The sequence below is a fragment of the Sinohyriopsis cumingii genome, chromosome 6 (genome assembly GCF_028554795.1).
Source record: "Sinohyriopsis cumingii isolate HCF-2022 chromosome 6, ASM2855479v2, whole genome shotgun sequence".
In the NCBI taxonomy this organism is placed as follows: Eukaryota; Metazoa; Mollusca; class Bivalvia; order Unionida; family Unionidae; genus Sinohyriopsis; species Sinohyriopsis cumingii.
The window spans coordinates 106,942,952-106,956,473 of NC_142966.1; the positions used below are offsets into that span (position 1 = coordinate 106,942,952).

General features: G+C 35.1%; 1 protein-coding gene across 3 annotated transcripts in view; it reads left to right on the top strand.

Annotated features, from left to right (window-relative positions):
* The first annotated feature begins 513 nt into the window (after positions 1-513).
* LOC149797658 (uncharacterized) overlaps positions 514-13,522 on the top strand; it is a 47,541-nt gene continuing 34,532 nt past the window's right edge. For 2 of the 3 annotated variants that reach the window (XM_089960452.1, XM_089960453.1), the window contains exons 1-5: positions 514-597; positions 3,851-4,045; positions 6,036-6,272; positions 8,714-8,926; positions 9,688-9,927. In XM_089960452.1, the coding sequence (XP_089816578.1) occupies positions 551-597; positions 3,851-4,045; positions 6,036-6,272; positions 8,714-8,926; positions 9,688-9,927 (932 nt within the window). In that variant the 5' untranslated portion in view covers positions 514-550. The remainder of the gene's footprint in view (positions 598-3,850; positions 4,046-6,035; positions 6,273-8,713; positions 8,927-9,687; positions 9,928-13,522) is intronic. The other variant, XM_089960454.1, reaches the window with a different exon arrangement.

Here is a 13,522-nt window from a genome sequence, read left to right on the forward strand (position 1 = left end):
CTCTACCATATTAGACTTATCAGCATCAGAGTCAACACTATTTATATTAATATGTGGCATAATAATTTCTGGCGTCGAAGACAAAACTTAAACGTTATCATCTCTAATCGTGTTTTGTTTTTATTTTATTTTTGTACTTTTAATCAGGTCTAAGACGAAACAGTCGGAGCAGGTCATTAGCGTATCGGGAATTGCAGTTCAGACCGCAAAGAAGGCGTAAGTAATGCTTGCTGTCGTTTACATTTCTTCCAGAATAAGTTAAGGTATATATTGCAAGGTAGGTCGATGTGCCAGTCTAATCTGTGGAAGTTCTTAATAATATCGATTGAATATATTGTACAGAACACAAATAGGTGAATATTTGTATAAAACAAATTAGATTTGGTATTTTGTTACATAGAGTTATATGTTCTTATGTTTTTGCAGATCTAAAGTTGAAAGGACAAACGAAATGCTTTTCCTCGAGAAATGTTTGATTCGTCTGAATGGAATGTTCAAAGATGACACAAAAAACAATGAAGAAATAATTCCAGCTCCGAAAAAGAGTATTATGGAGACCGTCAGGACAATGCATACGTATTTAGTAGATTTTGCAGGGTAAGTGATTCTTCTTAATTTGCTGTTCAGCTTTCTAAAACTTCTACAGCAGTTAAACAAGCTTTAGAAACGAATAATCAGATCGGTTTTCTGATTTAGATGCATCAAGACATGGAATTGTTTGGTAGAAAGAAAAATAATGTACATTCTTCTTATACCATTGAATATTACAGTAACCACTAACTTACGGTAACAAATCAAATCCGAATTATATATCAAATCATATCAAGAGAGACTTTTTGAAGAAAATGATTATTGGGAATCTTAGTTTGTTGAATTATAAATGCAACAGTAATATAAAAGATAAAGAAGTAGTTTCGCACATGCTTATCAGTTTTGTCATCTCTTTTGCACAAGTGACTTATCAATACTGTGTGTTTCAGCTCGGTGTATCTCATTTAAAAAAAGATATCAGAGCTTGCATATTGCATATTGCTAAAAGCAATCATTTTTAAGATTTTCCTTTTAGTGGTTTGAAACGCCATTCACTTGAATTGTCTAGCCAAGTGCATTATGTGAAGTTTAAAACATATATCGATCCGAAACTGTTGGAAAATTTGGAAATAATAAGTTTGTTACAGGAGACTTTTTGAGAAGCATTGATAGGTTTGGGAACGATTAGTGCGAAATGCAATCTCGGCTTACAACGCCTCATTTTGTGTCGGTAAACCTCAAATTATTTAGATTTCAATTACGTCATATGTCTGTATCTCAATGTGAAGTATCAAATTTATAAGACTGAATTATTTCCTTTCGTTCTTTAATAACTAATCGATTAAGCGCAAGGTCGCGCTGCTCAAATGTGTATTTTTGCTTGCAATGATGCTCAAATATTTCTATTAAATATTTCTATTGTCTGTATATTATATTTAAAGACTTGTTTTTATAGGTAAGAGTATGTTTGTATTATGATCAAAATACATGCTGTCGGACAATTTTACCTCGCTTTTGATCATATGACAAAAGAAACAAAATGTTAGATTTTAACGGTGACAACATTAAAAAATATTATTTTGTGATATTTTTTTTTAACACCGGCATGAGACCGTTGACAAATGTCACTGAATACCGTTGTCACTGGAGATGGAAAACTGTTATCTTACGACTAATCTACTTGAAGATCTTAATTATGAGTTTACATTTCCTTATGTTCCTTTAAAATATATGTTCCACTGCCTTCTTGCACACCTTTGATATAGGGAATGTTCTGTTTATCCTGGTTAAAAATCCTACACTTTATCTATCCGTTGTGTTCCGTGTTATTTCAGTTATTTTAAATGTATTGGACGATTCAGGGCGCTTAGGTTTGTTTCCTTACCAATAGCATCCCAACTGTCCTTTATCCAGCTATAAAACGGTTTACGCTCGCGTAATGACATTTCTGGGAGGTGTGTTTGGGTCTACAATTTCCCGCCAGATTTGTCGTGCAACCCGCTGTCAAGGGCCAATATATTTAAAGCTTTTAATCACGTGTTTTTCCCAGTCAATCGCAATGCTTTGCACCGGCTGTGCGCGGATGGATTTTTTCTGCATGGGACTGGGGCGTCCTTCTGGGGGTGCGGAAGTGTTTTCTTTTTCTGTAGAAAATTTTCCCACCTCCACTCCATAATACCTCCCCGTATATAGCTGGAATATGCTATCTTGTTGTTAATGATATGTTTGTTTATTGTTGTTGTTGGGGGGGTTTTTTGTTGTTGTTATTTTATTTTTCTGCTTTCTCCATTTGTTCTGTTTAGGCGGTTGCACCTGCAGTAATCACTTGCAAGGTTATACGGCTTCTTCAGTCTCTGTGTTTTATAATGCCGCTCGGTTCACTGTTTTATTTGTTAGCACCTTTACTTGATATATTTTGTTCAAAGTTACATTGATGTAAATGCATAGTTTAGGTTGAGTCTGCTCAGTATATAACAATCATGTTTACGGCGGTTGCAGCGTCAAAAAATGCCTGTATTATACGTTATGTCTCATTATTCAATTTCTGTGCACGTTTACGCTATAGACTTTGTCCACAGAGTTACGTTATGCTGTAAATGCATAGCAAATTTGTGGTTCACTAATATCATTTATGTTCAATACAAAGTCACGAAAGTGGCCAGTATCAAACAACGTTTGTCTTTGTTTTAATTATGTACCCATAAATTATGACTCTGTAATATTTACAAGACTGACCTATGGTATTCTGTCCTTTCACTCTATATCTTCCTCTCGCCTCTATCGATGTCGGAAAGAGTAGGCTGGTGTATGCACAGTTAATTTTACAATCTCATCAAACAAGTTAATAATATAAAACCTTCGATTTCATTACCTTTCTTTCTGACAATAACTTTGCACCCCTCTTCTACATTTGCATGAACACATCACATACAGTTGTTATGCTTAACTCAAACATAGAAAAGGTTGTTCTTATGGCATACAATAAGCTAAATACGGCAATTCAATGCTTTGTTGTATATGTTTTCCTTTGAGTGTATTTTGATTTTATTTAGGTTGACAAGTGTTGTCATTTAATCTCACAGAATCGGATAGATTTGCCTGAAAAAGAAACTCAAACTCAACATTTTCTAATCATATATATATATATAGAGAGAGAGAGAGAGAGAGAGAGAGAGAGAGAGAGAGAGACAAATGCAAACAGAGTCACTATTATATGTAATGAAATAAATTGTTGTTTCGAATATCGTACTCACTCATATTCTATTTTGCAAATTAACTTTGATCCAGATTACTTTAGCTTCAGCATGGAAACCCCATCGCTGAGTCAGATGCTTTATCTGGCCTACACTTTAGGCTGCAATGTCACATTTTGGTCCTATTTAGAAATTCATGTATAATTGATCCAAAATATATCAAACGTTTTTGTATGTGGATTACACCCGCCTCTAACAGCAAAACACAATAACAACATAGACTTTTCCAAATACAAATGCTTGAAATCCTGTCTTTAAATTTGCCCATATAGTTTAATTTTCAAATTGCAATGAAAGTTTTTCTTCTACTTTTGCTAAAAAAAGAAATGGTACTACATGAGAGAAATTCATGATAAAATACATACAAGTATATTAAGAAGGCTCTAATGTTTGTTCTTATTATAAAGTAGAGCCGTGTACAGTATAATGGTGTTACATGCATAGCATGTACTACGAATACTACTGAGGGTGTGGACTTAATATAGCGCCTTTTCTGTAGACTGTTTATAATGTTAGATAACACACAAATGCATCTGGAAAACACAATATGAATTCATTTTTTGCAGGCAAATAAGACGAATAAAATTTGAGAACCAACACATGAAAATGATTCTCAATGGTCTTCATAAAAAACTAGTAGATGGAGAAGAAAAGCCACAAATGGATTTAAAACCACCCAAAGACATGGAAAATGACAAGCCAACTCTGGAACTGGCAAAAAATACTGAAGCGGTTATACAATCATTCAATGAAGTAAAAACGTAAGATTCTTTGTCTGCAGTTGAGTCCATTGCTATTTTTCTAGTACGTATACTGTCATTGCATTTTTCTAATAGTTTTAAGACTTCCTGATAATGATTTAAAACGTTTGTGATGAGTTGTTTGCCCAGAGCTGTGACATTGTATTCAAAATCATAGCATTAAAATAAAGTTTCACTTTTGTCTCTGCATGAGAAACGAGAAATCGACATCTACTTACATGAGCTCTTGGTCTATTTACACTTGTCTTCAAGAGCATTTCGTAGCCATTTGTTAACTTTCCGTTACTTTTCAAAACCGTTTCTCTCATTGACATTACTATTATAGTAGAAGGCATAATGAAGCATTCATTTGATCAGCATAGCAACTTGAAGTGTATGCAATAGCGTACTTTTGTCGAGCTTACGGTATACAACGTTACAATATTGACGCACAAAAGTTGCAAAAAGGCGTGTATGGGGAAAGCAATAAACAAATGTAATGTTATTCTATTTTAGAGGACATAGCAAATATATAAACACTAATAGTACTTAATTGTATAATTTATATAAAAAGCAATAAACAAATGTAATGTTATTCTGTTTTAGAGGACATAGCAAGTCTATGAACACTAGTATTAAATAATTTTATGATTTTTATATCAAAATTTTTTTCTAACGTTTTAAGGTCCTTACATTTGTAAACAGTACTCTTCAAAGAACTTGGAACTCTTTGAACGTTTAGATTTAATCTTGCTAGATATGTATTTTCATGTCATTGGAATGGTGTATCCTTCTGAAGAAACTATTAATGTTGAACCTTTATATTTTATAACGACTTTAAATGGTGTTTGTGACCTTCACATGTAATAACAATATATAATATCAGATTTAAAACACGTGGGCTTTATGAACCTTGGTGTCTGAAACTCTCTCATATGAACGGTTTTCACCGAATGATCAGAATTTCCACAACATTAACTCTCTCATTAAATGGAATAACTATAATGAATGAAATGTAAAAATTACTTACCTGAGTTTGATCAGAAGATAATTTCAACACATTCAAATGGGATTCATGATATCGACTAGGAAATTTGACAAAGTAAATACTCATTCAAAAACTGTCAAAGGAACTTAATAATCCCCACCTCTTCCCACCCCCGAAAAAAAAACAGCATACAATAAAGCAAGTGGTTAAACTAACCAGTCGGATGAGATTCTTCCTTTCGAGATAGTTGAACAATTACTGCCCTATGAACAGATCGTGGATTTATCAGTAAACAGTCCATCAACTATATTTAGTGTTACAAGGGTACGAAGGGTCTTCTTTAAATGATGATATAAAATGACAGAGATAAAAATAACAAATCAAAACTTATATCCATATATACATTTATGTATCACATATTGCATGTAATAACCAAGGTATGAGATTAAAGGTTTTAATATTTGATAATTCCCTATGCTCATTGTTTTCTGAAAGCACTTGTATCACTTCATTATTGGCATTGTCTATGATCTTATATATGGAAATATTTAACGACTTTCAGCGATCTTATCTGCCACAATTTAAGAACACCCATTTCGCATACCATCTATCTATTTATCTATATATCTATATAAAGAAAACATGTTGCTAACATAAAACTCCCTTAGGGAAAAATATCGTTCTACCTTATCATGCGTAATTAAATTAGCACTGAGAAAACATTATCATACGATATAAGCTGTGCAGTAGCTAGCATCAAATGTAAAGAATGTGTAGATCGTGTAGCCGTGTTGAAAATGTACATATTTGCCCTGATAGATATAACCACCGTTATAACCTTTGATTAGACATTACCTCAGATTTTTGTTTGAATTGAAGAGTAGCAGATGGGACATATTTTTCAGTCTCAATTTTAAAAATCCAGCCCCAAGATAACAACCAAACCATCAACTCATTATAACAATGACAATTCTAATAAAGCTGGTTAATATGGAGATAGTACGAAATCATGCCTTTTTATAGAGAAGCAGAGTATGCGGCTAAGCTTCTAGAGGAGATGAGCAGAATGTCCACACACATTAAACAAGAAACCGAGATCGTCCTCAGTGAGCCGCCAAATTCCGTGACGTGTGCTTGTAGCAGAGGCAGAGAAACAGATCAGGAAATAAACACCGACAATATAGAACCTCATATTTCAAGACACGCTGTGCAGCTAAATACAAACTTTGCAAGAGCAAGACAAGTATTGAAAGAACATATGTAAGTAATATTTATATTATTTCGCATCGCACCAAAGACTGTATCATAATATAGTGGAACAGTGGAACCTCATGACTGTGACAAAAATAGCATTTCTATGTAATATCATAGAACTTTCATAATTTATTCTACCTGGTTAAAGTAATTCGTCCTCCTCATTAGTCTCGACGAAGTTTAAAATCACATTGGTCCATGCATCTTCAGGTTACACACTTTTGGACTGTCATAACGAACGAGGAAAGTGATAGAATAAACATATATATATAAAACAGCTGTAAGTCCAAAACACCTCATCTTCAAAAAGTTCACGGAAAAGTAAAGAACCTGATATGTGCTTCAAACTCTTTCATTAAGCGGTATTAATAAGGAGGTCTAAATTCTTATTTTCTCACCCTTATAAATTAAGATAAAAACTAGCATAGAAACTAGATATATGTAGCATCATTTTAAAGTCAGAATTTGTACCTGATTTTAGATTTTAGATTGCAGAAAACGTCTTATTGTGTCAAATAGTTTGGCACATACAAATGGTTAATATTCCATACTTTGGGTCACGAACCAATCAAAATAGGTATGTTCTTTATAACTGAATAAATCACATAACGACAACAATATAAATATCAATTAATAGAAAAGCAAAACACTCTTATCATCATTTTTTCATCATACCAGCTGCCACAAGAATCTCAGTTCTTCTCAAACTGATATCACCTACTTCGTCGCAATTTCTATCGTTTCTTACCACGGCAATTTCTTCATCCGATTTTTCATTTTGCTTTGTGTCCCTAACAGCTTACATTAATATTGTATATCTTCATATTTAAAGACAAATTTAGCTAATGTTAATTCCTCTGTTCATTGCATAGGTAGTCTTTTCATCCGAGAGGCTCTAACATGATCAAAAGAGGTTGTGTTAAATCGAGGGAAGTCACTCGAGAAGAGCACGTGAAAGTGATGATTATTTATAACACAGTTAATGAATAAACAACAATTAAGACACTCTAGACTAAAACCTTTCGTCAATCATAGACCCACAAACACGAATGAAATAACTGATAAACCTAATCTACACATCCACATGAAGAAGATCAGCAGATATAACAATAGGTATTGAACGTGTTCCATCAATGCAAAGTTCATCAACTCAAAACAATAGTTACCTTTCTTCGACGTCGCAATCAATACATGGATGTGTCAGCATAATGGTTACTGTATGGATGCATCAACACACATTGTCAATGTAAGAGTTATCAACGTACACGTTTAATATATGTATTTATTAGCAAATATGATTTATGTATTGATCTATTAACATATACGATTCATTTATTCGTAATCAGTAGGTATGATGTTGTATTCGACTGTGGTACCTTTAATGAATGATACAATATAATTACCGCTCCGGTGGCCTAGTGATTAGAGCGTACGCTTCGGGTGCGGGATGTCAAGGGTTAGAACCCAGGCCAAGCCATACCAAAGAATTATAAAAATGATACTAACAGCTGACTCGCTAGGCGCTCAGCATTAAGAGGTTAGTGTTTGGACTAGTCGGCCTGGTGTCAGAATAATGTGACTAGGTGGGACACCATGCTACATGTATGTGGCATGATGCCCCAGTGCTAGACATCACTATAAACTGCCACACTGTAGACATCGTAACGATATGACTGAAAATGTTTTAAAGCTACGTTTAAAATCCAAATCAGACGCATACAGATATAATGATACTAAACTTTAGCTAAGAAAATTAATAGACTATTCATCAAGAAAATAGAATGATAAATACCTTAGAATCAAATATGGCCACTTAGCACGTAATATACTGTACCAACAACATGTGCCTTCTCTTAATTATGCATGCGTCTATTATCGTTTGCGAGATTTAACAATGTTAAGCTGTTTTCATTAATATTCTAATGAGTATTATAAATTTTGCAAGATAAATGAAATATAGGGGACCAAATAGTACACAAATAAACATTGAAATAATGGATGTAGCTACCTGACAGTTAATAATATAAACTCATTGATTTGTCCAACAAAGTCTGCCATGTATACTAAAGTATTATTGCTACATTGGACATATATTTTAAGTTTCAGAAGTCAGTTCTGACAGGAATATTAAATGCTTTCTTTTTTGTCAAATTACTGTTGCGTGAATAGTACAAAATTATGAGTCAGTATATGACAAACCAACTGCCAATATTTAGGTGTCGCCACTAATAATCGCAAGAGCAGCCGTTAATCGTACAATCGAAACTAATTTCAAAATGTATCAACTATTATATTGCAGGTGAACACCATCATCTTGCATCCTATTTACGTAATTAACAAATGAATAGGGTCAGTGGATACATGTTTTTTGATTTAACGACTGCAAAAACATATTGCAGTACATACCGAAATTATGGTATTAAATATTTATATTTCATTTTACTTAGTGCTTCGGAAGAGATAAAGGGAGAGAGGGACTGTCTGTTGTCCATCTTGGAAGCTCTTCATAAAGAAACACAGCATCTTTCTGAAGGGAAAACTAATAATGATTTGTCCGCCCTTGTCGGTCAAATGTCATCATCTATTGATAAGGAGAGTGCATCATATGAAGGGTTTAGAAAAGCTGGAGAAATTTCAGACATTCAGATTAAATGGAAACGGTACTTCAGCATTTTCTTAATATGCTTTAATGTTGGTCATTATCTTCCTGTTTTTAAACACTAATAACTGATTGAAAGAAACTTTCTTTAGTAATATTTTATTATCACAAAATTCTCATATTCAGTGATACACCCCAGAATCTTATATACATGAAAAGCGTTAGTCTCCATATTAAATTTAGAACTTTAATTTAAAAAGAATTACATACTGTAAGGAATCTGAATTATCCAATTTTAAGAGCACACACACACACACACTCTATATATATATATATATATATATATATATATATATATATATATATATATATATATATATATATATATATAATAATGCTAGTTTTTGCATAATTCGTATCGCACTCGAATAACTATGTTTATACGGTATAAACTGTGGAGGGGCAATGTTCATGCAGTGTATGTGGACTGGAAAGTTGTACAGGCAAAAAGTGTACAACCTGTGGTCAGGTAAAAGATATAAAAAAACGACGTTTTACATGTAACTATCCATGACCTATTGAATTACATGATTTGTTCAGATATTCGCTTCTGCGATGTCGGTCGTCGGTTCGAGTCCAAGTGGGGCATACATATATTATTTATAGGCCCTATTTCACAGGTTAGGTCCAAAATAAAAAAATTACTACGACAAGAACAGAAAGATGTCATAACAGGACCAAGAGCAATACTCCCTTATATCACTTAAATGAGCGGCTGGGATGTTACATCATATAAAATAATATAGCGTATCATCTTTGTAGGGACGCGGATTATGTAGTTCAACTTCTAGAGGAGTTAAAGAACTTTTCTGCGGACAGCAATATACCGGAAACTGAGATCACCCTAAGTGAGCCCCCAAAACATGCGACACTTGCAGGTACCTCAAGCAGTAACGATTATAGGACAGGCAATAATCAAAACGGGAAAATGACAAATTCAAGACATGAGGAGCAGCTGAATGAAACCTTTGCAAGTGCAACAAAAGTGTTGAAGAAACTTATGTAAGTAGAACCTAAAGTCATCTATAGTTCTTTAGAGACAACAGTGTTATCATATCCGAGTATAAATGTGGAACGTCGAAACTGCATAGTATATATAAACTATTATTGATATCTAATCATAGATATGTCATAATGCATTGGTTTCATCCTTTGTCATAGCGACAACACGATTGAAGTAATCTGTGCACATCACCACACCTGCTGATGGTTAACATTACATCGTTCTGCTACATTACGCTTCTACATTTTGCTGCACCGAGATAAAATTATACATGTGTATGTGTATATGTATGTGCGAGGTACCCGCATCCTAAGTTCTTTGATTCGCTCTCTTTATAAAATTGTACAAAGTTTGTGTATCAAAATATGAAGGGTTAATCGCAGGTGTTCAAAATATCAAAGATTGATTTTAAGGAACGATTTATAACAAATTTGGAGAAATGGATTAAGATCATTGTCCGAATAAATTATCAAAGTCAAGATTGAAACTTCAGAAGAAATTATATTTTCACTTCTGTAGCTCAATACAAAGATGAAACAATTTGCTCTAAATCCTCTAAAATATAAATGGAGATACCTATTATTTTGACATTTTAACTGAAAATAGAATGCGAGTACCTCTACAGACTGGGCTAATGATATGCATAATACGTTACAATAAGACATTAAGATAATTGTTATATGTAAACCCTTGAATTGTTCGCTTTTCCAACAGAGATGGAGTGAACAGTATTTTTCATAGACTTTAATATCATTCTGACCAAGAAGGTGTTCACTGGTTTGATATAGTAACAAATACGAATACCTGTTAAGCAGATGTACAAAGCAGCAGGGAAGTTGAACAGACCAGTGCGTCCAGCCAAAATAAGGCTTCCTACGCGAACTTTCTCCGTAGAAGCCTTAGAAAGCAGAAATAAAGCCTTCTACGGAGATCAATTTTCATGCATTTCAGACCAAGTGCATCGGTTGGTCGCGCCGGTGTGTTAGTAAATATAGCGTTCGAGACAGGAAAAATAAATTATTGGGAATAAATTTTTGTTTTTTGTTGCATGGTGGGGCAGCTTTTTCATGAATAAATTTGATCGAGACCAATTCGATACCGACTGCGTGGATCGTGAAGATTTATCGTAATAAAACCATGCGGCGTTGCCTGAGCGCGGCTAAACAAATTTTTAAACTTATTTATGTCCATGTCGCCGTTGCACCAGGTCTGATGGATATTTCTCAACGTGTGCGTGTCTACGCCATTGAACACCGATAAAATATTACAATTGTCCCTAATCACCTTTGGAATCTGCGTATATCTCTGTGTTACGTAAATAACATCGGTGTTCTTGTGTCTGCCACGCGAGAATATCCTAGCCGGATTAGTTTGCTTGTCCAGCATAACGTCATCGAAAACAACAAGATTATTAATATCACCGTCCAAATTCTCCACGGATGGAGCTTCATTGATATCTGTGATGAATTCGATTGTGCCTTCGTCGGTATTGTCGCTAAATTCCTTTAGCACTTGATAACAGCGTTGATCTTCAACGGATGGCGCAACCAAATACAACTTGTCCCATTTTAGCCATCGCATGATCAAATTTAATAACAATTGCGTTTTACCAGATCCAGATGGACCGATGATTATCATTCTAATCGAATTCGGTAATACCGCATGATGTTTTATTTGCTCGCGTCGTTTCGTGACTGAAAAATCAATTACATTCATGTTACTAAAATACATGGATCTATATTGTGTTAAGTGTCGCAAGCACACAGCTACGATAAATCCAACCGAAATCGTTACACGTAACAACAGGAACGCAATTGCAGGAGAATGCGAAGTTTGCAAGACACGCAAGTTCAGATTTGTAAAAAAAAGAACTAGAAGAACCGGAGGAGACATTGCCGCCTCCTTGACAAATCTACCTGGAACGCCCTGGGCAAAATATCCCGGAGAAAAGCATCTACCAGGGTACAATTATTGTGGACCCGGAACAAGGCTCGATATCAGACTCGACGATAATGACCAACCATTTCAGGGTGAAAATCCGGTAAACGCTATCGATAAAGCTTGTTACTACCACGATCTTGCATATCGCAGCGGAGATTTACAACAAAGGCATCTCGCTGATATCAAGCTAATTCACGCATTAGACGCGATTCCTAATAAAAGTTTCAAAGAGAAATTAGCAACCTGGCTGGTAAAAGGCGCGATGAAAGGTAAATTAGTACTCGGCGCTGGTAAATAATATGGAGCAGATATATTATTCTCCGCGAGGATTTTGGCGAGGAAAATCAGCGATTGCCAAACTTGCCAAGGCCGCTAAAGTAAAACAATCCGTCGCTGAATCGTGGCTATCGAAACAGGCAATTTGGCAAATATATCTTCCTCCGCCTAAGAAAATACCATACGCAAGTTTCACTGTCAGTGTACCTAATGAAGTCCATCAAGCGGATCTTATGTTTCTTCCTCACGATACCGTTGACGGCGTCACGTACAAATATATTTTAACAGTCGTTGATATCGCTAGTAGGTATAAAGAAGCAGAGCCATTATCGAATAAAACAGCAACGGAGATCGCTAAGGCGTTTAGCGAAATTTATTCCCGATCCCCGTTAACATGGCCGAATCTTCTCCAGGTTGATCCAGGTCGAGAATTTCTTGGCGCGGTTACTTCATTGATGAAAAAAAATAATGTGAAAATCCGACGCGGTATCGTAGGTGTTCATCACAATCAAGCTATCGTCGAAAGATTCAATAAAACTCTCGCAGAACGATTATTCGGATACCAATACGCGCGTGAATTTATTCAGGATAATCGATCTCACGATTGGGTATCAAGATTGCCTCATGTAATTAACGCACTGAATAACGAAGTAACTCGAACGATAGCAATGAAACCCGCAATTGCAATTACAAAATCGAATATACCCCTAAAGCGAGATTCCACAATTCAACCTGTACTAGGTAGCGTCACAGTCAGGTATTTATATAAAGAAGGCGAGGCCGAAGGAGGCAGAAAAAGAGCAACCGACCCAACCTGGAGTGTTACAACACACAAAATATCTGCCGTAACAAGATCATCAGGAAGACCAGCGATTTATATCCTAGATTCGTTAGCGCCTCAACGCGGATTTACCAAGGAAGAATTACAAATAGTACCAGAAGATACTCAACTACCGCCAGCGTCACTAAGATAATTTACTCGAATTCGTCCTAGTTGAGATAATTTTCTTACTCTCGACACGGCCAAATATACCAAATTTGACCAAGAAATTCTATCATCGACGATCCAAACTTGGCCATCTACGGTCAATCTCTGCGACGAGTGTATCGTTGTTGCGTAGCCTAGTTTCCACGGTGATTTTTCTGCATTTATCGCGCCATTAACGAGACTAATATCAACGAAGATAATATCATTTAGGACCAAAATCTTTTCCTTCCCACATGGCAAAATAATATTAATATTTTGTCGTCGAGTATCAGTGGGCCTGTAGCATAACGGTACCTGCAACGTGGGAAATTTCTCGCAATGCAGCTTGAATAACATTTCCTGAATAATATCACGAACAATTTTCCTGCTAGCGACGATCAAATGATCGG